General features: G+C 35.1%; 2 protein-coding genes across 6 annotated transcripts in view; both read right to left on the reverse strand.

The window, feature by feature from the left end:
• casp2 (caspase 2, apoptosis-related cysteine peptidase) overlaps nucleotides 1-18,921 on the reverse strand; it is a 29,398-nt gene extending 10,477 nt beyond the window's left edge. For 2 of the 5 annotated variants that reach the window (XM_009292176.5, XM_005157919.6), the window contains exons 1-8: nucleotides 18,398-18,921; nucleotides 17,917-18,075; nucleotides 9,778-9,927; nucleotides 8,678-8,753; nucleotides 6,599-6,690; nucleotides 1,319-1,498; nucleotides 1,095-1,223; nucleotides 903-993 (exon numbers count right to left, since the gene is read on the reverse strand). In XM_009292176.5, coding sequence (XP_009290451.1) covers nucleotides 903-993; nucleotides 1,095-1,223; nucleotides 1,319-1,498; nucleotides 6,599-6,690; nucleotides 8,678-8,753; nucleotides 9,778-9,927; nucleotides 17,917-18,069 — 871 coding nt within the window. In that variant the 5' untranslated portion in view covers nucleotides 18,070-18,075; nucleotides 18,398-18,921. Of the gene's footprint in view, nucleotides 1-902; nucleotides 994-1,094; nucleotides 1,224-1,318; nucleotides 1,499-6,598; nucleotides 6,691-8,677; nucleotides 8,754-9,777; nucleotides 9,928-17,916; nucleotides 18,079-18,397 lie in introns of those variants that run through there. The other 3 variants (XM_068213910.2, XM_017351324.4, NM_001042695.1) reach the window with 2 other exon arrangements.
• A 1,871-nt stretch (nucleotides 18,922-20,792) lies between these two features.
• Nucleotides 20,793-26,758, reverse strand: m6pr (mannose-6-phosphate receptor (cation dependent)). The gene is given in 7 exon segments (NM_213205.1): nucleotides 20,793-21,829; nucleotides 21,922-22,048; nucleotides 22,164-22,294; nucleotides 25,173-25,279; nucleotides 25,606-25,763; nucleotides 25,864-26,028; nucleotides 26,524-26,758. Coding segments are annotated over 6 exon segments (798 nt in total). The 5' UTR covers nucleotides 26,013-26,028; nucleotides 26,524-26,758; the 3' UTR covers nucleotides 20,793-21,703.
• Between the last annotated feature and the right edge of the window lie 644 nt (nucleotides 26,759-27,402).

Consider the following 27,402-nt stretch of genomic DNA (forward strand, 5'->3'; position numbering starts at 1 on the left):
TACTTAGTAAATTATAATTTTTGAGAAAAACTCATCAAGTTATTTCAGTAATTTGAGTATTTGTAATTTGTTTCTTTACAACGGGAATACACCTTGATATTTATTTATTTTTTATTATGTGACAGGGAAAGTTGTCCTCAAATAGAGCATCTTCATATACATATATTATTATTATTGTTTAAATATTATCTATATTATTGTTTAAAAAAATTTAATTACCCCCAAAAAAAAGGGTACTTTTACTTCAGGAGAAAAAAAGGACATTCGTTCAGTGACAACTTGTGACATGGTCCCTATATCGTATACAAGTATTTTGAATATTCGGTCTGAAAACTTAAAAACACCATATTTTTTTGACTGTGAACAATGTTGTGCTTTGATAGTCATTAGCTGCTAATATGATTTCACTATTTAGATTTTAGCAAAGAATAGCTTTCTGAAATTGTATTATTAAAGAGAAAGTCTAAATATATTAATTTAAGACCAACTTTACCTCAATCCCCCTGCTATCATGATTTTTTATTGTTTATAGATTTTCATTATTCATATTGAAATATATAGATTTTTTAAATTACATTTCATTTTATTTTTAGCTAAAGTTTGTAGCTTTTTACATGGTTTTGCCACTACTTAATCATCTTTTCATTAAGTTTACTTTATTTTACTTTTAGTAATTTTAGTACTTCAGGTTATTTTATTTTAATATCGAAAGCAACATTCTGAAAAGTGAATATGTATTATACGCATTTTGATAAACAACATTTCTTTTAAAATTATTAATGGAAATATTTCAATAAAAAAATTTAACTTTAAATTTGAGTAACAATAGCAACATTCAGGCAAGTGTATTCAAACGATTGTAGTAAAAATACATTCAAAAGGTTTATAACTGATACTCTCACCTCCACGACAGGCCTGAATAAAAAACATCTTTGGCTTATTCTGGAGCAAGGGGCAGCGGGCATTATCAAAAACCTCAAACACCCAGTCCAACTGAAAGATAGAGAGATGTATCAAGGTAAATACAAATGCATCTAAAAGAAACTTATAGATAAATGCCTCACTTTGTGTTTAACTATAAATTAGCTTTTTACCTCCAGCAGCTGTCCATCAGTGCCGTAAACAGATCCCTCAACACCATGAGACAGTAAACACACAACAGCACAGTCATATGCTGCATGCTCCTGCTGCTGGGCAAACTGCTCTAGGCACCTGCGCATTGCCTAAAATCATGCATGTAAACTCATGTAAAAAAAAATATATATATATATAGCATGCTTTAAAGGGCACACTGCATCATGATTCATGTCTAACTCACCTCTGCTGTTAGATCTCTGTGCAGACTGACTTTAAAGTCCAGCTCTGTGAAAAGTCTCCTTAGCGTCTCCTCATCCACCTCTCCTCCCCTTCGAATGTCCAAATCAGTGTTTGCTGAGTCGAACCTCACATTACTCAGCACCAGGGCCAGTCCTCGCGGGCAGGAGCGCATCGGGTAAGCCTGAAAGATAACACAATTGCATTAAGGTTTACAAAATGTAATAAAAAGGAATATTAAGACCTATATCACAACATTAAAAACATGCATACACAAAAAAAAATGCAGAAATCACAAAATTAGTGGCAAAAAAACATTATTCAAATTGAACAGTACTAAAGACAGGTTAGATGCACCATTGAACTACAGGAAAAAAAAAAAACAAACTCCATAAGGCTGAAGCACCTCTGCTCACTGCACACGCACCTCAAACTGACAAACTTTTTTAGTCCAAATAAACTTATTTTTTATTTATTTTTTAATTTTAATGATTATAAAGATTTTTATAACCATTCAAGTTTTTTTTAATCCAACTTTGATGCATCACTTGCTTTTGTGTATCTCGGACAGTTTTACCTCTTAAAGCTAAATACTAATGACTACAGAACATGGGTTGTTCTTTTTTTATTTAGCCCACTCAACAATTGACACATTACTGGCTGGCTAGTTTGTATGCTCTACTTATAAGCTAGAAAGGCAATAATGGTCCAACATTTCTGACCATAATCATCAATAGTGTGACATCTTTACCCTCTCGCTCTCTCAGTCTGTGGTTCCCACATGCTTTAAGACAACTACTATTGTGCCCATGCCAAAATCAGCTAAAACCACATGCTTAAATGACTGATTGCTCTGACACCCATCTTCAGCAAGTGCTTTGAGAAGCTGATTAAAAAGCACATCTGCCCTGTTCTGCCCGCTCACACTGATCCTCTGCAATTTGCATACAGGAATAATCGCTCCACTGATGATGCAATTGCTTTCACCTTGCACACTGCTCTGTCTCACCTTGAAAACAAAAACACGTTTGTGAGAATGCTGTTTGTGGACTACAGTTCAGCATTCAACACCATAGTGCCTGCCAAGCTGGTGGTGAAGCTCCAGGCTCTGGGTCTCCACAGCTCATTAGCCCCTTTCACACAGTGATACCGGCAAATATCCGGAAAATTTCCGGAACGACTTTATCGGTAAATTCAAAAAAGCGATGTTCACACAGGCAAGGACGTTACGGAATTTTTCCGGAAAAGAGCATTCACACATCCATTCCAAAATACCGGTAAATTCTGACATCATTAACCAGAAATGAGCTCTAAACGGCTGCGCTTGTATTTGTAAACATTTGACTAAATTACAAACTCTGTGGATGATCAATATTATAAACAACTTTCGCAGGATCACTTTGCATGTCGAGATGTTCATAATATGTGCGTGTGCAGGCGCTCACAGGCTGTTTCATGGGCACACGCAAAGCTTGAAGGTAAACAAACAACGGCTTATCATAAGCATCTCATCGATGATTATTTACACAGTTGCCATTAAGAAGAACATATAAACGTGATCTGACTAACTTCTTGCAGCTAAATGTGTCTGGAAAAATATTCAAAGGCTTTTATTCTCATAAACCGCGCGGACGTAAATGCGTCTGACTGTTGTGATTGGCTAAAGCAGATGTCTTACGTCAGCACGTTCTAGACGTGCACGCGCTTATTCCGGAAATCTTCCTTCTGCATTCACACAGCGCAGCATTCTGGCAAATTGCCGGTAATGTTACAACTTCTCTTTCCGGAAAATAGCCAGAACGAATTTACCGGTATTTTCAAAAAGGAGCTGTTCACACATACAACCTTTCCGGAAAATTGCCGGTAATTTTCCCGAAAGGTCTGTATGTGTGAAAGGGGCTATTGTGCAACTGGATCCTGGACTTCCTGTCAGGCAGACGCCAGGTGTTCACAATGAACCACATTACATTATCTACACTGATCCTCCACACTGGTGCTCCACAGGGCTGTGTTCTCAACCCACTCCTGTACTTCCTTTACACACATGATTGTACAGCCAAACACATCTCCAACGTCATTGTTCAATTTGCTGACAACACAACGGTGGTGGGCCTAATCACAGATAATGATGAGACAGCCTACAGAGAGGAGGTGCACACTCTGACACAGTGGTGTGAGGAAAGCCACCTCTCACTCAACATCAGCAAAACCAAGGAGCTGGTGGTGGATTTCAGGAGAGAGAAGAGAGAACATACCCCCATCACCATCAACGGGACACTAGTGGAGCGAGTCAGCAATTTCAAGTTTTTTCGAGTACACATCGCTGACAATTTGACATGGACTGACCACACAGACGCAGTGCTGAGGAAGGCACAACAATTCCTCTTCTTCCTCAGGCGTCTCAGGAGGTTTGGAATGAGCCCCCACATTCTCAGCTCGTTCTACACCTGCACTGTGGAGAGCATCCTGTCTGGCTGTATCACCACCTGGTGTGGAAATAGCACCAGCAGCAATCGCAAAGGCCTACATAGGATTGTGCGAACTGCTGGACGCGTAGTAGGAGGTAAGCTTCCCTCCCTCCAGGACATCTACACCAGGCGGTGCATGAGGAAAGCCAAGAGAATTATCAGTGACTTCAGCAACCCAAGAGATAGATTTTTCTCTCTGCTACCCTCAGGCAGACAGTTCCGCAGCATCCGACACACTAGCCGGCAGAAGGAAAGTTTCTTTCCCCAGATTATCAGGCTAATGAAAACTTAACACACCCCACACAGACTCTTTCATACCCCTCACTGCACATCATCAATATGTAGCATGCACTGCACTTTAAAAAATCCATACTTGAAACAATACTGCCTACAACTATGTGGACACCTATTCATTGTACAGAATCACTGTCAATTTCACATTGTCATTGTATTTGCACTGTCATTTTATTTGCACTGTCCTTTTGTTTGCGCTATCTGTATTTTTTACTGTCTGGAGCCAGAACCTAAGCTTTTCACTCATCATAGCACACGTGCTGCTGATGATGTGACAATAAAAGTGATTTGATTTGAATAAAGCCTAGTAAAACAGGGTATTAGTATATTGTAAACCGATTTTAAACCGGTTCTAATATTCTTTTCCAGTTATCAAAGAAATAATGTTCCTTAATTATAATTTTGTAACTATTTAATTGTTTTAAATTAAAAGGGCACCTATGGTAAGAATTCTATTTTTCATGCTGTTTTGACAGACATGTGTGCAAGTACAGTATAGTGTAAAGACCATCCTATTAGGGTGATATAAACACACCCAGTCCTTTTTTTTCAATTTAAGAACATAAAAACCAATTGGAGCGGTTTTCAGACTGACCGCAACTAGACGTAGGAGTGCGGCCAATCCACCCATCGAATGGATTGACAGCTGCGTATTAACATATACCAGTATTCACATGTATAATCATACCAACAAGACAGGACGTGCGAAAAGCAACCCAGAATAAAAGGTCTGTTTAGTTTGCTAGGATCATCAATCATCATCAAATGTGATCAAGAGTGAGTTTTACAAGTTTAACACATGTTTTTAACAGTGCATGTGTGTAATGAATTACAGCAACTTACTTAAGCTTTACTTTATCATCACAGCCGCATGTCAGTACAATTATGAAAGTAGAAGATTTAATCCCAGTGTGTGGGCATTAAATCAGGTTTATTTTGTACATTAACATAACAGATATCCATACAGCAGTGGAGATTAACATGTATGCTGTCACATTTGCGTGCAAAAAAAAAAAAAGTATATACAGTATGTTATATACACACTGTGTGTGTTTGTTGCAGCCGAGGGAGGAGATTAAGGCACGCAGAAAGACACGTAAACTAAGGGTGGGAAGGACTAGCCTTAAAGGCGCAGAACAACACAATTGGTTCGCTGATGCTAATAGGTATAAAATAGAATCTAAAATAGTTATAAAATAGAAAGGTGTAATAAAATAGGTATAAAATAGAAATAGAAAGGTGTAATAAAAAATCTGATGGGTGTTTTAAGCTGAAACTTTACAGACTCATTCTGGAGAGACAAAAGACATTAAATTTTAAAAAAGGAGTAACCTAGGTGCCCTTTAAAAATTGTAACGTATACATCAGTGTAAAACCTATAAATGCAGAGTTTACAATTACAGAATTATATATTCTGTAATTGTGTACCTGGGTCACTTTTGCCATGACCTCTTTTGACTTTAACAAACTTATCCCACAGGTTTTTCCAAACTTTTTAACGAATAAAATCACTTACTTAACATAAATAGCCTCATTATTTATTGATACGATTTATGTATTAGGAAATTAAATTTAAGATTTATTATTTGTAAGGAAATGAATAAAACCCTACTTCAATGATAATATTAATAACATTAATGATGATGATGATGATGATTATTATTTTTATTATTATACGTAGGATATTGTTTATTTATTTTTATTTTTTGAAAAGTCTACTTTTGACAATTTGAAACATGCAAACCACTGCAGAAATGTTCTAACCAATAGGCCCATGTCATATACTGTACAGAATTTATATATAATGTACTATAAAATAAATACATTAACGTTTGCGGTGTTTTTTTGTTTTCACAAGCTTTGGAGACGTAACGAATTCCACTTTTAAATAATAGGTCACCTATAGCTTTCTTCATGAGGCTGTGTTCAAAATGACATCAATGTTTTCAAAGTGCAGTGCGAAGGGAGCACAATCGTAAACATAAAGATCACTAAAACTGAACTGTAAAAATAAGCAAATTACAACTAAGAGAAATTTTAATGACTAAGACGTTTATGCTTTTTTTATTTTTAATCAGTTCAAGTTTAAATCTTAGTATGTTCTGAATGAATATGGCATAGGGCAAAAGACTCAAAACATTTTGTGCAGTCCGCCAGTCGGAATCATGACACACGCACCCAAAGCAAAGCTCCGCAAACTCAGTGATGACGTCACATTCGCCACGGGCAGTTCAATAACAGAAAGCTGATTAGCTATTGCATGTTGGCCTCATTTGTAGCTGCAATTACTGCAAATTACATTTAGACAAGCGAAATAAAGAACTACAACACCACAAGCACCAAGCAACAACAACAAAAAAGTATTTATATGAGCATTAGATGTAGCGTTACATGGACATCAGTAAAATAAGGACATGTGCAAAAATATCTAAGACCTACAACAGCGAATTTAAGACTTTAAGGCCTAAAATTTGATTTTTAAATTTGAGACTTTTTAAGACCCCGCTGAAACCCTGTTGTACCTGTGGTCTGTGGGACTGGTAAAATTCTGGTGTGCAGGGAAGTACAGCTGTAGTCACAGGAGAGTCAGCATCCAAACACATCTCCATTGACTCTAAAAGATAAAACAATAAATCACTTTTAGCTCAAAAATATTAGCCTTTTTACACAAGTTTTTGCTGCCAAATTACAATGTAACGTGAATGTCAAGTAAAACTATTAAATACTTAGCTAAAACTTTTTTCAATTTTTCTGTAATTAATACTAAAATGAAGCTGAAAAACATATATGAGAAAAACACCTTAAAGGTACTTACCCACCAATCGGGTAAATATGCTGCTGTATAGAGATGCATTATAGCTACTGTACAAAATAAACCTGATTTAAAGTCCAGAAACTGGGACACCTGTTGTGTGATTGAAGTGTCCTTGTTTATAGTTGTGTACACTAAATGTAGCTGTGCACATTCCAGAAGTTATGAATTACGTAGCACAAAAAGTAAAGTTACAAAATAGTGATGGGTGGAGGAAAACTAATCACTGTGAATTGGATCCTAGTTTAACAGCATGAAACTTAAAAAAAGATAATTGTTGTGCTTATATCACTCCAATATTACTGTTATTACACATCTCTGTCCAAATAGTTTCCAAAAGTTGATATTGCAATGATGTTGATGTTGCATAATAGGTGCCCTTTAAACAATAACTAGAGTTCAACTGAATAAAGACATCTGAGAATTAAAAGAGAATTCAATTCATAGAAGTAGATTGCAAGTAAACTGAAATATATAAACTTCAGTTGTACTATAACCAAACTAAATGCATACAAAATTACTAAAACTGTAATTAATAAAAAAAAAAAATAGTGTATGTATGTATGTATGTAAGTTGAAGTCAGAATTATTAGACCCCTTTGATTTTTTTTTTCCTTTTAAATATTTCCCAAATGATGTTTAACAAAGCAAGGAAATTTTCAAAATGTCTAATATTTTTGTCTTCTAGAGAAAGTCTTATTTGTTTCATTTCAGCTAGATTAAAAGCCATTACTAATTTTTTTAAAAAAAAAACATTTTAAGGACAAAATTATTAGCCCCTTTAAGCTAATTTTTTTTTTCGATAGTCTACAGAACAAACCATCGTTATACAATAACTTTACTAATTACCCTAACCTGCCTAGCTAATCTAATTAACCCAGTTAAGCCTTTAAATGTCACTTTAAGCTGTATAGAAGTATCTGAAAAATATAAAGTCAAATATTATGTACTGTCATCATGGCAAAGATAAAATAAATCAGTTATAAAAAATGAGTTATTAAAAATATTATGTTTAGAAATGTGTTGAAAAAATCTTAAACAGAAATTGGGAAAAAATAAAGGGGGTGGAGGGGTTTGAGGCAAATAATTCTGGCTTTAACTGTATATCTGGACTGACTTGCAAAAAATACATTCTACCTACAACATCCATAGTGACATTGTGCATGCATGCAATTGACATTTCTGATGAGATTTCTCATTTTGGCCAAGACATATTTTTAACCACACTAGAGTCAAAATAAAGGGTCACACTTTACAATAAGGTTCATTAGTTAATGTTAAGTAATTCATTTACTAACATGAACAAACAATGAACAATACATTTATTACAGCATTTATTAATGTTAATAAACATTAGTTAATGAAAATACAGTTGTTCATTGTTAGTTCATGTTAACTCATGGTGCATTAACTAATGGTAACAAGCATGGACTTAAATGTTAATAATGCATTAGTAAATGTTCAATTATGATTAAGAAATTCTGTACAAGTGTTGTTCATGATTAGTTCATGTTAGTAAATGTATTAACCAATGAACCTTATTGTAAAGTGTTACCAAATAAAGACTGACAATATACTGAAAAACAAAAAGTAAAAATGGTTTCAAGATAGCAATAAATAGCTTTTTGTATAAATTTGACTCAATTTATATCAGTTTGAAATTTTTTGTATTATTTAAAATATTTTTTTTATTTTTTTTGCAAGTGCAATAGGGTATACATGAGTTGTATTCATGCTAAAACTAAAGTACACTTTAGGCTTTATGCACAAACCATACTAAAGTACCAACCATGAGTCCGGGGTCTTTTCGCAGGTGTGACACATTCCTGAGTTGGAAGAGAAAGCGAGGGTTCTGAAAAGCATTTCTGTAAAGATAAAAAGAATTATATAAAAAAAAAAATTAAAAAAAAAACATATACACATACACATATATATACACATACACATATATACATAAAGTAGGGTGTGGTACGCTGGTGCACAATAATGAAGTTGCACTGTAATTCCTTCAGTCTTCATGTCTCTACCTGGCTGTTATTCCACTGAACCTGCTCTGACCTCTGTGGGTGGCTTCATTTTATACATCATGATTGGTATAAGACTGATCACACAAATCTTCTAATATAAATAAAAATGCATACATGTTATGAGAACAATCTTTATCTTGGTTAAGATAAGGTTAAATGCTGAAAAAAATTATACATTTGGAAAACTATTCAAAACTTTCAGTCTAAAGAAAAAAAAAACACTATTATTTTTAAATGAAGTGCAAGTAAATAACTAAATAAAGAAACAGTTAAAAAAAATGACTGACAATCAAGTTGTTTCCAACTTTTAGAAGTTTCCTTTTTCTGTTGAACAAAAAAATAAGATATTTTAAAGAATGTTGGAAACTGGTAGATATTGACATCCATATTAAGAAAAAAAAATTATATATATATATATATATATATATATATATATATATATATATATATATATATATATATATATATATATATATATATATAAATTTTCTTAATATATATGTGAAAATAAATGGTTACTGGTTTCCAATTCTTTAGAATATCTTCTTTCGTCCCCAGCAGATGAAAGAAATTCTGATCTGGAACTAATGAAAGATGAGTAATTTCTGACTTTTATAATTTATTATTTATTAATGACTAATGAAATTGTGAATTATGAATGAATTAGGGTGAACCTTTCCTCAAAGGGCAAAAAGAGTTTTGAAGCAAATAAAGCACATTTGTTATATTCCGAGTTTTTGTTAGATGTACTGTTAGTGTTTTTTTCCAATAGCTCACTCTGTGATCATCACCGCAACCTCTTTTAGAAACCTGTCAAGTCAGCCAAGGTGGGTGTGATCCTCAAGTGCAGACACCCACTCACATCTTTCTCAGTGAAGTCCATGAGCAGTTTGCAGAGGTGATGTTGCTCAGTCTCCTTAAGAGCAGAACAGAAGGTGCTAAATGCCCGAGGGCCACGTTTAGGCAAAAGAAACAACAATTGATGACTCCTGCCCTGGGATGTTGGTTTAGCCTAAAAAAAAATTCAAAATAATAATATAAGGTAAAAATAATCAAAGCATTATTTATGCTTTCATACAGCCTTCATATTTATGCATACAGCTCTTAAGACACACAATTTAATGAAAATAAAATGATAACAATAAAATAAAAACCTAAATAATAAAATATTAATTAACATTAAATAACATAATAAACATCAGGGGTGCACATAAAAGGTATGCAGGTGCACATGCAAAATTAAAATCAATAATGGGAACCAAAACAGTAGTAAGTTAAAAAAAAAAAAGTACTTTTGTCTACCAGTGCTGTTGCAATTTCAGAACCTAGTTATCCACAAATCTTTACTGCAAAATCTGAAATTTTCCCATGCATTACTGGTTTTCCTGTTGCACTCAAAGAACAACCAAATGACCAGAGAATGACCTTAAGGTTAACGTTCTCCAATTTTCAGGAGGTAGAATATTGACTATGACTATGATAATCATCCTGACTCTACAAACCTCAAATCTGTGCTTTGCAGTCAGAAATAATGTGCACCTAGCAGAGAAAGTGGACCTGATAAACTTACTCTTCACTCTAAATAGGTCGACCTTTGGCCAGCACCCAAATTTTAGCCAGCACCCAGCAATGAACAGTTGTATTGCTTGATTAAATATGGTGTATGGATGATTATTGGTGCTTTTTCTTGACGATTATCATCACACTTGTCTCCCTTGCATAAACACAAATCATACTAAAACCTTTTTGGTATGCTGAAATATTTTAAATTTGGAGCATACCAAAACAGCCAGTAAGATTTAGTTCTTTTACACTACAACCAGTTGAATACATTTAGAATCAAATGGTGCGGGAAATAATGTATAGATTAATGCAACTCTGCCATGCTTGTGGCTCAGAGAAAGAATAGGACATAAAGTTGGTTTCTGTGTGCAGAAACAGATTTTACAATGGTGTGTTTTCCATATTGCCAATCATGGGTTTACTAAAGCACTCTGGCCACAATCTTGAGAAATGTGCTAAACGCTGATCGCATAGTCCAGCAAATAAAAATCAGCAATGTATGCAAATTACATATTTAAAATAAGATGAATTTTAGATTTTAAAGTTATAAAAATGTCGTACATATACATATATTTCAATGTCGTGAAGCAAGTTGTACATATACATATACATATATTTCAAAATATGGGAAATATAACAGCAAGTGGGTGGCTGTGCCCTGTGTGAAGATCGGTCCAAAACATTAAACACCTAATTATTTAATTATATCGCTATAAAAAATGTATTGATGCTCATGTTGACCATTAAACAGTTAACCAAAAGGATGCATTTTTAGCCGGCAGCTAGCCCACTGGCACTCTCTGCTCAATCACATGGTCACATGGTCAATGCTCAATCTGCTCTCTGCTCAATCACATGGTCACCCACTGAAGATAAGGAGGGCTGTGCCAGGTTCGTACCTGGATGAGAGACCACTTGGGAAAGCTAGGTTGCTGCCGGATGTGGTGTTAGTGAGACCAGCATGAAGCGCTGAACCTGCGGTCTGTGTGGGTCCTAATGCCCCAGTATATTGATGGGGACTCTATACTGCCCAGTGAGCACCTTCTTTCGGATAAGACGTTAAACTGAGGTCCTGACTCTCTGTGGTCATGAAAAAAGTAGGGGTTTAACCTCCTGGCCAAATCATGGCCTCCTAACCATTCGCTTCATCATGCTGTCTCCTCTCCACCAATCAGCTGGTGTGTGGTCCAGGAGGATGCTGCACACTGTTGGTGGATGAGGAGATCTCCCCTATTGTGAAAAGTGCTTTGAGCATCTAGAAAAGCGTTATATAAATGTAAGGAATTATTATCTATCATTATTATTAATGGTCTCAGTTAAATTGTTATTTTATTTAGGTTTTTATTTTTATTATTTGCTGCATAAATGTGCAACACATACAGTATTTGTTAATTAGCATGACGTTACACATACAAGCACACATGCCTACATATGTATTTTGCAAAAGAAGCTAAATTAAGAGAATGAAATATAAATATTGCTAGTCACAGTTTGACAAAAAAGTTCATGGCTAAACCAATACTGATGGTGAATGCCCATTTCCTGGATCTGTGATATGCATGTGCTCTGCTTTGGAAAAGGCCACAAGTCGAAATATCTCGTTTTTTTCTCGCTCCATGCATGCTGAGGCACTGGACCATCATAACAACAACAGGAAAAGTTAATGATATTTTAATGATTTAGCAAACCACCAACCTTTTTTTGTTTGGAGAATTACAGTCATTAATAGTCCTTATAAAAAATCCATTCATAAAATGAGCCTACATAATCTAAACAAATCCTGATTAACTGATTTTTGCATATGATAACTCCACACAACAGACATTCATTTTTTACTATATACTACATAAATATTATGTCAAGTAATGCAATTTTTGTCAACTAAAATATTACCAAAGCATCAGATTCATTTTTCCATTATAATTTCTGAATTACAACCAAATAGTCACAAAAGTACTGGGATAACAGTTATTTAATATGAACAGTGCATCCAGAAAGTATTCATACGGTAGCGCTTCACTTTTTTTTTTCCTCACAGCCTTAATCCAAAGTAGATTAAATTTATTTTTTTTCTCTACATTCTACACACAATACCCCATAATAACAATGTAAAAAAATATTTTTTCAAACTGTTGCAAATTTATTTAAAAATTTTAAACTTGAAAAATCACAAGTACATTAGTATTCACAGCCTTTGCTCAATACTTTGTTAATGCACCTTTAGCAGCATTTACAGCCTCAAGTCTTTTTGAATATGATACCACAAGCTTGGCACACATGTCTCTGGGAATTTTTGCCCATTCCTCTTTGCAGTACTCAAGCTCTATCAGGTTGGATAGGAAGCGACTATTTATAGCCATTTTCAGATCTCTCCAGAGATGTTCAATAAAATTTAAGTTTGGGCTCTGACTGGGCCACTCAAGGACATTCACTAGGTTGTTGTAAAATCACTCCTTTGATATTTTGGTAGTGTGTTTTGGGTCATTGTCCTTCTGGAAGATGAACCGTCGCCACAGTCTGAGGTCAAGAGCACTCTTAGGCAGGTTTTTATTCAGGATGTTTCTGTAAATTGCTGAATTCATCTTTCCCTCTATCCTGACTAGTCTTCCAGTTCCTGCTGCTGAAAAATATCTCTACAGCATGATGCCACCACCATGCTTTACTGTAGGGATGGTATTAGCGGTGAGCGGTGCATGGTTTTCTCTCAAAGTCACTCCGAACAGTTAAATTTTAGTTTCATCAGACCAGAGAATTTTGTTTCTTATGGTCTGAGAGTCCTTCAGATGCCTTTTAGAAATTTCAGGCAGTGGCTTTCTGATAGGTGGATTGCTTCAAAGATGGTTGTCCTTCTTTAAGCTTCTCCTCTCTCCACAGAAGAAAGCTAGAGCTCAGACAGAGTGACCATCGGGTTATAGATAATCTACCTAACTAAGGCCCTTCTCCCTGATCCTTCAGCTTAGATGGCCGGCCAGCTCTAGGTAAATTCCTTGTGCTTCCAAACATCTTTCACTTACGAATGATGGAGGCCACTGTGCTGATTGGAACTTTCGGAGCAGCAGAAATTTTTCTGTAACCTTCCCCAGTCTTGTGCCTCTAGACAATCCTGTCTCTGAGGTCTACAGACAATTCCTTTGTCCTCATGCTTAATTTGTGCTTTGACATGCACTGCCAACCCTGGGACCTGACATAGACAGGTGTATGCCTTTTCAAATCATGTCTAATCAACTGAATTGACCACATGTGAACTCCAATTAAGCTGCTGAAACATCCCAAGAATGATCAGTGGAAACAGAATGTACCTGAACTTAATTTAGAGCTTCACGTCAAAGGCTGTGATCATGTTTATTTATTTTTAATAAATTTGCAACAATTTAAAAAAATCTTCTTTTTTTCACAATGTCATTTTAGGGTATTATGTCGGGGTGTAACGATTTATCGTTGTTCGATTTATTGCGATGCAAAAATGTCACAATATGCATTGTGGCGTTATGACGATTTGATTACGATATGACGTCCGTTTTCTCTTATTAGTTGAGCTGTTTGCAGTGAGCTACGTTCCACCTGCTGTCGCACGTGAGTTCAGATTGCAGCAGCAGTAATGTTAGCAGACCAAGATGAGTGGTTGAAATAGAGGATGGCCCATTCTCTCAAAATCAGACGTCTGGCAACATTTCAGTTGTACAGTCATTGCTTTAGACTCGTCCGCTTTTTGACACGCATACTGGGTCAAACATCTTAAGTTTTAAAGTCTTCACAGTGATTTACATACTTTGCACAGCGACATGGATACCTACTAATGGTGTTGAAAGAGTCACATACTGTATTTATAAGGTACAATTCACCCTAAAATATCATTCTGTCTTCATATAATGATGTATTGGCGGCCGCAAAATCACACATGACGTGAGCTGACCGTGAGCTGTTACTACAGAGGGCGGACTATGATAGACGCGCGCATATGGCAAGCCGTTTTAGCATTTAAATCTTTGTTCTGACTATCCATAAATATATTTAGAGATAGCTCTAATTATATTTTGACTAGTCATAATTATAATTCGACTAGTCAGAATGACAATTAGAGATATCTGCTATTACAATTGTACTAGTACGAAATCAGATTGGAGATATCTGCAAATATATTATGACTAGTCATATTCCTCCATTGACTTCCATTGAAAAATATTTGCAGATATCTCTAAACGAGTTTTGACTAGTCACAATTGTAATTAGAGATATCTCTAAATGAATTTAATTAAATATGAATTAAATACCTGGAAATGTGGATTTTTTTTTCCGCACACATAAAAAACGCAAGTGACCAAGCAAAGCCTTAAGCTCTTCTTGTAAATTCAATTGAATAGAACGCTTTTTTTTTGCACCTTTACTTAAATTGTTCCTTAATTTTGTCTCTGTCATTTCAATAATATTTTTAAGAAGTTTTTCTTAAATTCATATCACGATTCATATCGAATCGTGAACATTATATCGGGATACACATCGTATCGTGAGCTGAGTGTATCGTTACACCCCTAGTATTATGTGAACAATTTTGAGGAAATAAATTAATTTAATCCATTTTGGAATAAGGCTTTAACATAAAAAAATGTGGAAAAAGTAAAGCGCTATGAATACTTTCCAGATGCACTGTATACTAGGGTTAAACAATGAAACTGAAATGCCTGGTTTTAGACCACAATAGTAATAGTACTCATTAGTATGGTGTAGGGCCTTCTTTTGCAGCCAATTCATGACAGCATCAATTCATCTTAGGTATGATAGAGACAAGTCCTCCACAGTTGCCAAATGGCTTTTGAGGAATTCTTCTTGCAGAATAGTATCCAGGTCAATACATGATGCTGGAGGAAAACGTTTCTTGACTCACTCCTCCAAAACACACCAAAATGGCTCAATAACATTTAGTCTAGTGGCAGCATATATTTGAGGGCGTGCAAGAAGTTTTGTGCACGAACAGAGAAAATCACCACACAAGCAAAGAAATTCACATGCTTGTATTACATGAATGCTATCTCAACTTGTGATACTGTGCTCACAACATTTGTCATTGAAATAACTCCATAGGTAGTTGGTAGATCTGTGTAAAAAAAAAAAAAAGGCCTGATGCCACAGCTGGAAAGGATCCTAGAGGAAACACTGCACTGTTCTGCAGAGTGGTTCGGTACTCCTTGGCAATGACACACCTACCACAAGTATTGGGTCAAGGAAATGCCACGATATTGCAACTCAAACCATCACTGATCTACCACCATGATTTACTCTGGACATGCAACATTCTGGGTGATACACTTCTTTGGGGGTCCTCCACACTGTAACTCTCTCAGATGTGAGACTCATCAAAAAACAATACATGTTTCTTATTGTCCACAGCCCAAGATATCCGCTGCTAGCACCATTGAAACTGACAATTAGCATTGGCACAAGTGATCAAAGGTTTAGCTATAACAACCCAGCCATGTTATTAATTTGGAAACAATGTTCTGTTGTTTGGGTTGCTGTTGTTTCTGCATGTAAAAAAATAAACCCCTCAAAGATATTTCCAAGGGTCAAAGAAAGTTAACAATGGGTTAACAAGTGCTTTTTAGCAAGAAAGTGAACTGAAACTAGAGTTTCCACTTTTCTGAGGTTGGGGCTTGAGTCCTCAGTAACTACGGTCCAATCCCAATTATATTTTTGTACACCTACCCCTTCACCGCCCTTAAACCGAGGGTGAAGTGGGAGGGATTGAAAATTAACCTTTTAGTTTTGAAACGGCGTTTTACAATGAAAACGATCCACGTCCACACTCGCGTTTGACCCAGTGTTTCTGAACTGCTCTCCGTCCACACCAAAACGCTGAAAACGCACATCACGTGACCACATAAACACTCTTTGGCAAGCACTGCAGCCCATCTACCCAGATGAGAGCTCTGCTAGTCGGACTTCATCAAGCATCTCCCGCTGGATCTAATCTCACTATATTTATTAAACGGGATATTCATTCATCTTGTTGTCTTTATCTAACGACATATTCCCTGACTTTGGTCATTGGAATCTATTACTTGTTCTAAGGTAACGTGTTTTGGCTGAGCGCAAGATAAGTTAATGATTAATGTAAGCACGTACATTCTGTATATTGACTGATCGCTTGCCTTTATTTCCTATAATGTATAAACTTATTGCATGTTATACTTTTATAATGGCCATTATCGATTATTAAAACTGATAATCAGCAAAATAGAGGGTATGTTTCGTATTTTCACTGAAATTGAAAGGAGGCAGTTGTTATCGGCTCCATTTTGTTATAAATATCCACACAGTGAAGATGACGCTCATATATGCAGCACGGCGCCTCAACATTTCTGCTGTCTGTTTAGTTTTTAATATTTAAATGAAAATAGGCAGTTCCTTATATCATGTTTACATTTTATTGTTGAGAAAGTGAAACAACGTAGCCAGGATGATGTGAATGAATTTATAAAGTACACGGTTCCCTTTGAAGATTTACCCGTGTCCTCGGTATAGTCTGTTTTCCATATAAACTGAGAAGAAGAGACTGCAGCCTCCAGCTGTTGCCGAGATTTCAAAATGCAGAGATGGTGTACACATCACTTTAATATCATTCAGTAAGTTTAATTAAAAGCAATTTAGCATCAAACAACATCACAATCTCTTTAAGAGTTATATGCTCAAGTGTCCTCCTAGGCTTCAGTACATAGAACCAGTTAAACACCGTGGGGACGCTTTCCTGCTTTAGCCTATGTAACCCGGTAAGCAATAAAACACTGCAGTCCTCTATAGGTTGCAACTTTAAGGGCATCACTGCTTAAAACATATACTGGATAAGTTGGCGGTTAATTCTGCTGTGACGACCCCAGATTAATAAAGGGAATAAGCCAAAAAGAAAATGAAAGAATATATGAATTAAATAATTTTTATTTTTTATTGTTTTTAAGCATTTTAAGGCCAATAATATTAACAGGACTAAAAATTCTGACTTCAACTGTATGCATGTATGCTCATTTACAGTATGTTAAACGTACTTGTAATGAAGTAATGAGTGCTCTTTTAACCTCCATAACCAGCAAGTTCTGAAAAGGAACCAAAAACTGTGAAAACATTCCATGCGAGTTCAGAGGTTCAACTTTAATCATTCAAAGCTCTAATAACACTTTTTTGTGCCAAAAACACAAAAGTTTTTTTAAAGCTTTTTGTTTTCTTGAAGCTTTGTATGATTACAATTGAACCACTAAGGTCACATGAAATGTTTGACATTTTTTAAGTCTTTTTCTGTTCTTGCTGTTTATGTAGAGTCAGCTGAACTCTTGCATTTCATCTAAAACATCTTAATTTTTGTTTCAAATATAACATGCCACAAGGGATTTGAACGACAAGGGTGAGTAATTATTAATACAATTTTCTTGTTTTTATGAACGACACATACCATAATGCTCTCTGCCATGCTGTCTGTAAGGATCCCATCTTGTTGAAGACACTGGATCAGTAGATCATCCACCACTAAATCCTGCAGCATCTTGACAGAGTTCCTCCTGAGTGCAAGTCTCTCCCATTTTGTCATCCCGCACTCTCCCAACATGATGAACTGCTGATTGTATTGATTTATTATTAACAAAATAAAATACATTTTTAAAAAAAGTTACTAAAACAATTATACCAGTTGTTTGATTATAATAGTTAAAATACTGTGTTATTTGTCATTTACTTTTGTTTCTACAAAAATGCAAAACTGGAAGTGACAGTTTTAATACTAACAATAATAAGACTGTATTGTAATGTAACGTCCGTGATGTCAAATCATTCACCAAGATTGCATATTTGCACATAGAAGTGGTCTACGTTACGTGCCTTCACGCAGAGTACCACAAGTTACAAAGTAACGTAATGTAATACATGATTCACTTTACCTGTTGTGTAACAGTCCTCTCCGTGTGAAGATTACAGTAAATGACACAATCGGGACGATGTGTGTAGGCTGATGTGATGCTGATTTGACGGAAATCCAAAATGACGAATGGCAGCTCGCACTCCAACTAGCTTAGCATGCTAATCAAAACAACAACAAAAAAAACTATTATTAAAGACTTCTGGCACTAATTTAAGTATAAAATCACGGTAGTTGGTAATCTGCAGTTTAAGTCGTTGTTGCACTTTTCCAGGTCTGCTTGTCAAGCTGGCGATTTTTAAAAATAAGCAAACTAAAAATTAACAACGAGAAAACTGTCAGGTGCTAGCACTTTATATTAGCTTTGTTCTTTCCCTCGCTGAATTCATTCTTTTAAATTTAGTTTTGTCTTTCGTCTTCGCTCGGCCTACACGCAGAATGACAAAGTTTCAAGCTGAAAATTCTAAACTGAAACACGCATTTTTAAAATAGCTGACAGAACGCCGATTTCTCCCTGTACAAACTTCCGCGGGTGAGGATCGAGGCAACCAACAGGCTTTGAGTGTGTAAATAATTGACGTGAGAAACAGCCTATTACAGCCTCGTCCGCCCACAAAAGATGTGGAAGTTTTGTTTCGTCCAGTTATTTCAAACTTGAAAATTGAGTAACATCACACATTGTTCAAAATTAACATTAAATCAGATTTTGAGATTTTAATCGTTGAGCAGTTGTTTTTTATTTTGAACCCAATAATAAAACATTACTTTTAATATTTGCATCTGAAAGCAAAGTATTTACATTATTACATTTGAGCAAATGTGAGGTCCATGTGAAGGGGATTCGAATTAGCAGAACGAGAAATTATTAATTTTTAAAAATCACAAGGGATTTGTTTTGATGAGAGAAGAATGTTCTAGTCGTGCATGATCAAATTGAAAATGTTACTAATAAAATCTATTCCACTAAAGCTACTGAAGTACAGATCCTAAAGAAGGATTTTCCAGAATAGCTGCCAGTTTAACTGTTCAGAACAAACACTCACGGGCAGATATCACAAAACATAAAAACTGTTGAGGATCATCATTTATTCATTCGTTCATTTACTTTTCGGCTTAGTCCCTTTATTAGACATGGGTCGCCACAGTGGAATGAACCGGCAACTTATTCAGCATATTTTATGCAGTGGATGCCCTTCCGGCTGCAAACCATTATTGGGAAACACCCATACACTCTTGCATTCACATGTACACTACGACTAATTTATTCATAAATTTTTTTCAGCTTAGGCCCTTTGTTAATTAGGGGTCACTACAGCGGAATGAACCGCCAACTTATCAAGCATTTGTTTAACGCAGCGGATGCCCTTTCATACAACCCAACACTGGGAAACACCTATACATACTCATTCACAGACTATGATCAACTTAGCTTATTCAATTTACCTATAGCGCATGTCTTTGGACTGTGGGGAAATATATAAATAAAAAAATTATAATCAATAAATAAATAAAATATAGATATGTGAATTTAATTAAACAGCATATGACTATGATAATAAAGACCATATTTATTTTAAAATGTGATTTGAAATTGAAAGCTGCATAGCATTCATTAATATCAAAAATCCATTTCCAGGGCCCTTTTAAAGTCATAACTAATCTCTGAATAAGACTTATTATTTTTTTAGAATTTATTTTATCCCTGACCTTAAACTAAACTTGCTGCAGTCTGTAAAATAATAGCATATGTTTTAATGAATTTAGGCTTCCATACAGTTTTATAGCTTTTGTATTTATTTATTTTGACATTAGTTTTAGAATTTTTTTAATAAGTCTATGTTCTGTGACCAATGTTACTGTTTGTATTCAAACATTCTTGACAATAACAAAAAAATTCTTTTTTAAATTGCTACTAATAAATCACATCTTAAAAATGTGTAGTAATTACAATTACAAATAATAATGCAAATTAGCAATATTATAGGACTCTCGACTGTTAAAACTTCAAACTACATACACAAATCGGTAATCAAACAGTTTATTTATAATACTTCCTTTTAATAACAAAGCACACAAAATATATTTCACACTAAATTAAAAAAAAAAATGAAAACGGCAAAGAACAGAAAAACTCACCTATTTTCCCAGCCCTGTTTCTCATTAAAAGCCAAATGCATACCTTTCTGCTAATAATATGGTCTCTTTAATTAAAGTATGATACTTTGGAAGTGCTTTTAAGGAGCCTCTAACTCACTTGTATACAGTACTCAAACTAAAACTTCTATGAAACACCAAGTATGGGTTAGCCTTATATTTATTAACTTTTTCTGATGTTGTAAGGCTTTTTGTGTTTACCTCAAATTTAAGAATATCATTCATGGTGTCAGTTCCACATAAATGACATATTTAAGTTGTTGTTTTTTTCGAGAATAGTACAATGTACAAATCATCCTAAAATCAAGTTGACAGCTTCAGTGCATTGGAACACACAACAATTAAAACCATAAAAACAGATTCCACAACCATTTGTCAATATCAACAAGGCAAACTTCAGAAAACTAACTAAACAAAAACAATTCCTTTTACATTTCATTCCTGTTATTTCAAAGACTGTATATCTGTTATAAGTTATGTAGCAAAATTGTTATGAAGCTCAATTTTCTTTTGATTATACTTATTAACAGCATTTATGATAGAAATTTATTATTGATAACATCATTCAGAAACATTTTATAAAGAGTGTAACAGGCTGAAGAGGTAGGCCTCACCATGTCCTCATAACACAATATTCCACAACAAATATTTGGAATGTTAATGTAAGCATTTAAGTTATTTTTAATTGATTTCTGGAAAATTATAGAAAAAAAATAATAATGAATTTGATTAGTAGACCATAAGCTTAAAAGCATCATTCCCATTTTATCAAACATGGGTCATACTACAAATAAAACTCAACCATTCTAATGAAATTAACCACTTCATACCAAACTACATCTGTCACAGTCAAGCAGCATTGAGATTGTTTACTTTCTATATGAGTGACAGGAAAACATGGGCGGTGTTGCACTTTTATGATGATGGCAACTTGTCATAAATAATCAAATTATCAAAAATAATTGTGGCTCTTTGGATTTTTGAAAGTAATTTAGCAAACCTATACATTTAACCAAGCCCAAATCGACATGGATAAATAAAGAATAAGTGCCACTGGGAAGCTAAAAACTTGTTATAAACAAGGAACACGCCTGCTCAACATTTGAATATTTCTTATTTGGTTCCAAAATAGTAATAACTGTTCAGCCTCTTCTCGTTGATTATCATGATGTGGTCACATGGGAAGTAAATGGTCATCTCTTTCCTCTGGCTCTTCCCCAAGTGGTTCAGTACCCACTCCTCTATACGTGGGTGGTTCTTCTCTGTTACCACGAGAACGGCAAACAAAATCACACCCATCCTAATAAAAAAAAAAAAAGACTTGGTTTATAAAGAGAGTGGATGAGTGAAACAGGAGATAGTAGTGAGACGTTCATTTGTAATCGCACATACAGCAGATAAATTGCCAATCTCTGACCAAAAGGCAAAGTTAGGGAATTGTTCAACTCCTTTGGCTCCAACTACCAGTCGCTGATAGAGGAATCCACCAATAATATACACAGTCAGGGAGGAGATTACACTTAAAATAGAAAAGAGAAAGATTGTTACATTTAAATTAAGAGCAAAAAACATTGTCACATTATTGCAATAATTGTAATGATGTGACAATCTCTAATGAGTTTTAAAGCACTTACACTATTAGGACTATGGAGCCAGCACTGAGTTTGGATGAGACTGCAGGACAGACTGCAGTGGTGTCCAGCTCAAACAGGTAATAACAATTTTTTTGCTTCTGATTTTCCTCCATAACCACTGAAAATGCACTCTAACAAAAAAACAACAACAAAGAAATTAGCAATAATGCTCAAGTCATAAGATCATTCCACTTACTGCCAGGGTAAAAGCTATTGTACTTTGCATTGTACCCTTTAATTTGTGACACTCCTCCAAATCGTTGAATTCCACAGTGGTATACAATTAAGCACATTGGCATGCAGATTGCTTCTATAAAAAGTATTTTAAAAGGTCACTCTCAGGATTTCAGTAAATTTAACCATGGTACCATGATAGATTACAATTGTGCATTAAAGCCTTTTCACAGTTGCGGGTTGCTCAGCACAGTGGACATCATCAGAGTTGGGCAAAAGTAGAGAGCAGTGAATGGCTAAGTATCACAAATAGATTTTTTGTTTACATTCTAATTTGCTCAAATAGCAATAGAAAAATTACATGATTGTGTTCTCACAACTTTCAAAAAAGGAACAGCCAAAAGAGAACAAACGTCAATTGATTCAATGCTCCTGCTTCCACTTCTCATTCTAACGGAGAGTGTGATTCGTTGGTGAATGAATCCCGGTAATAAACCTCTCGTTCACTTAGCCAACAATAGCAATAGCCAACATTTCATTTATATTGTTTGCTTATTTTATTCAATTAAACTAGCATAAGCCTAGTATTTAGTGTGAGTTGCTGCTACTTTGCCTTATGGTCAAGTATCATCAAAACTTATTTAGCACAAACGTTTGTAACATACAAATACGTAAAAAACTAAATCTTAGCTATGAAATGTTCTGCCTTTTTTGGTTTGTTTTCTTTGTTTACTTGTTACTACATCTGTACACAGAGCTAAAGTCTAGCATCTTCACCTTGGCTTTATTCTTGACTAGTATGGTTAAATGACATTTGTCCGGGGGAGCACTGAACAAATGTGGCGGCGCTACTGAAGCATGCTAAGGGCCCTGTATGTAAATGTGTATGTGTACTTGAGTTGATCATTGTCAGTTTTCTGTTGTTCAGCTGCAAGAAATAGAAGCTGTTTCTAAGATATAAATGTCTCTTTTTAATATGGAAAATATTCCTATTATCGCGTGCAGTTAGTTTTTATTTAGAACACAATTTAAACCAGCCTTTAGGCTCAACAGTCAAGCACACTGGTGTTGGTGTAGAATTGAACTAGCTTTTTTTTTTATAAAGTCATGCTTTTTTGTTGTGCGCCCATCTATATACATAAAAGCAACACTTAAGTTTCAAAAGATGACTCATAAAACCAAAACCAGAATAATATGCAGAGACACTCATAAATTTATAGGGCTGGTTTAAATACCATTTTTGAGCTTTGAAGCTTTGTAGTAACCATTCATTCATTTTCTTTTTGGCTTAGTCCCTTTATTAATCAGGGGTCGCCACATCGGATAAACCACCAACTTATCCAGCACATATTTTACACAGCGGATGCCCTTCCAGCTGCAATCCATCTCAGGGAAGCATCCATACACACTCATTCACACTCATACACTATGGACAATTTAGCCTACCCAATTCACCTGTACCTTCATGTGTTCCATTTTTTGTGCAATATGGACACATTTAGAATGAATAAATATTTAATGAACTGCAGAACAGCGTGAGCCAGAAGGGCTTGTATGATTTGCGAATGGACACCACACTAATGATACATGGCCACAGCACTGCAATCACTGCATTTACGTTTCTCTGCCATTTTTGTTTTGATTTTGCCCTTACGACACGTTGGACAAGCACATTGCGCGAGTGAGCAAAATTTAAATAATTATTTAAAGTTATTTATTTTAATTATTTTTACTATTATGTTGGAATTTTAAGCATGTTTTGATTTTTTTTTTGGTACTTAAAAATACATGTATAATAGTAGGGCTGCTCAATGGAAAAAAAGGCTGATAAAAACACCCTGATGGGCATACATTTTGAAAATGCGCATAAAAAAACTTATGCGCATAACTTAATAGGATAAACTTTTTAATCGGTAAGAAAAAATGCACATAAACTACAATGGAAACACTTTTACCACACAAATTTCAGTATGCGCATTAAAAAAGGCCATGGGATATTGTGATAAGAGATCATGTGATGATGAAAATGTGTGTGAATGGACAACCCAGCAGGCTGAGCACACTGTAAAACATCTGAAATGTTAATTTGGTCATTTGAAAATTCCTTACAATTTATCATTAGTGTTATTATATTATTAATGACCTCCAGAATCAAGAGCGTCTGTGCTCCGCGTCTGATACCTTCAAACGCAACCACGTGTTCACTGCTTGTCAGGATTGCCTTCGAGTTGCAAATTATTTTTTAGATAAAGAAAAGATTGACGCAGCTTCTTCTACTGCTACAAATTCCATTTTTACAGTTAAAATTTGGCACCAGTCAATCAGGAAGTGATGATTTTGTTCGCTTTGACTAGTTGGATGGAAACGCTGCTTTATTTATATGTCTTTTATGCAAAAATCCAGTTTTGCGCATTAAGTTCATTTGCATTTCTGGATGGAAACATAACTAATGTTTCCAGCTTTTGAGAAAATGTGCTTATCGTGCTGTTATTGAGCCCTCCGACTGAAAAGCAAAGGAGGTATTTGGCTGCTAATAACAGTTTAGGGCTTTTACTATGGAAGTGTGGACCCACACCACTGGTATATTCTTTATTTGTGTCTTTTATGTGTGTTTTTAAGTGCATGTAATTTAATCCATTCTGCAGGGGATGCCAGGTATTCCAAAAGAATTAAGTAAAAGAATATTCAAATCTCAAAATTGAAAATCGAATGTCAACTTACAAAATGAACATTGGAAAAATGTAATATTCTGGTCCAGCCTTACATATTCCAGCAAGCATTTAACTGCATTTCAGCATTCAATCTGTACCATTTAAAAACTTAAAAAGTTTGTACCTTAGAACTTGAGCTGCATGAAATCATAATCATGGCTTTTCTCTCCTCACTGGAACAATGGCTGTCATATTTTTCCCCACCCTCATAGATGAGCAGAACCCAGTCACCTGTATCATAAAACCAAATAGGTGAACTTAGGTCAACAATCTGTTAACAATGCACCCTGTGCAAATGCAACAGCTTCTGTAATATAAAGAAACATTTGTGTACTGCAATATTCTATTCCAACTCCTACTATGTAAATAATGTAAGAAAAATCATGTAAGCCACAGAAGAATCTTTCAGCAGTCATTATTATAAAGAAGAACTGATTAAATCTACTATAATAAATTAACTTATCATTTTATCAGCTATAATTTATTTTAAGAATGTTTATGATGAAAGCAAAAAAACAAAGATTTTTTTGTTCTGAAAGACTAGAAGTATAACATACTTCCTGCAGTGGCAACTGTTTTACTGTAGTCCCCAATTCGAATCGTCTTTCCACCTTTTTCTTGCTGAATAAGACCTGCATTCTTTACTCCGCCAGCATCACCACACACCTGAAAAATGTATGAATATTTTTCTTTCTCCTGTCCCTCTGTGGTAAAGCTGTTCAGAGAATATACAAAAAAGTTAAAAACTAGTTAGGTAGTTGTTGCAGTAAACTGCTAACTTTAATGTGGGCTTAATTCACAAAAATCAGGCTTACTTTTGATTGGTGAGAGGCTCGAGTAAACGGAGTGCTTTTCTCTGAGATTCACTGTCTGACACAAGCTTGCAGTTGCTCGTGTTGAACCTAGCTTGCACTCCAGCAAATAGTACGAAAAGTGGAGTGATTATTCTCACAGACAGCAACATGACTTAGAGAACACACCTGATGGAAAAAGGGGATCACATTAAATAGTACTGTAAATGCACAGTATTTCTTTGGTAAGTGATCATTTGAGTCACACTGTACACAAACTGTGTACTTTAATATAGTAAATTCAGTCATGTCTCATATCTTGCGCATTTCAATTTATAGTATTTAAATTGCATAACGTTACATCTTAAATTTGGTTCGTATCATGCGTGTTCCACGTGTTATACCGTGAAATTAGTTTGATCAAGTGAAATTGCCTTAACTGGGCATGTTTACAGATTCTTGCATAACTACAAATGCCTTACTGTAATGGCAACAGAGCAACGCCGTACTGGTAACGTTGTGATACTAACAATGTTAGCAAAAAGGCAATAAAAGTTGCAATAAATTAAAGCAATGAAGCAAATGACAATGAAGCACTTTAGTTAGGAAACCAGTAATTTGTGTTTTTGCGAAAGTAGTTTAGCTATAATTAAACACAAACACACATATAATAAGTCCTATTACCGTTTTGAATGAAGGAAAGTGAAGGTCTTAACTTGTATAACGTTAACGTTAGATTTGTCTTCCCAGCCTGGAGATCTTCCTATTTCAAAACTATCGCACTAACTTACCGTCTTTAAACTAGACTAATCGGCATTACGTCAAAATATCTTCTGCTGTCAACTTTTACAAACCAAATAAACAAACTTATGAATATTCACTCTAAAACAATTGCACGATAACAGAATTTAATGGTTTCTTCTTAAACGCGGAAGTGAAACTAAACATGCACATGTGACTGTGCATGAGGCGGAAGTTGGTTTGCTGCACGTGAACATGGGAAATTGAGTGCTGGTCAGGCAATAACACGAGTTCTACCCCCCTTGCGAGCAACGTTGAGTAAATTACTTCAAAAAAAAAGTAAGTAATGACTAACTATATTATTGAATTGTTTTCAAATAATGTACTTTTCTAATTACTAGTTCTGGAAAGCAATTAATTTACTCAATAAGTTATTTAATTACCGTAATGAAAGCTTTTAATGCACAGGCAATTTAAATTACACTCCTTCAGTCAATTGAGTCAAACATTCATTTATTCATTTTCTTTTTGGCTTAGTCCCTTTATTAAGCTGGGATCACCATAGTAGTAGGAACCGCAAACTTATCCAGCATATGTTTTATGCAGCGGATGCCCTTCCAGCTGCAACCCATCACTGGGAAACACCCATACAGTTATTCACACACATTGCCTACAGTCATGGGCGTGGTAGTGGGGGGAGGGGGGGAGTGGACCTGACTACCCAAGTCCCCGTCTAGGGAGAGGGCCCTTTGAAATCCCACCAATTTTTTATTATTTTTTTTTTTTTTGTAGCCTACTTCGAATTAATTGGCCCCTCTAATT

The sequence above is a fragment of the Danio rerio genome, chromosome 16, assembly GCF_049306965.1.
Source record: "Danio rerio strain Tuebingen ecotype United States chromosome 16, GRCz12tu, whole genome shotgun sequence".
In the NCBI taxonomy this organism is placed as follows: Eukaryota; Metazoa; Chordata; class Actinopteri; order Cypriniformes; family Danionidae; genus Danio; species Danio rerio.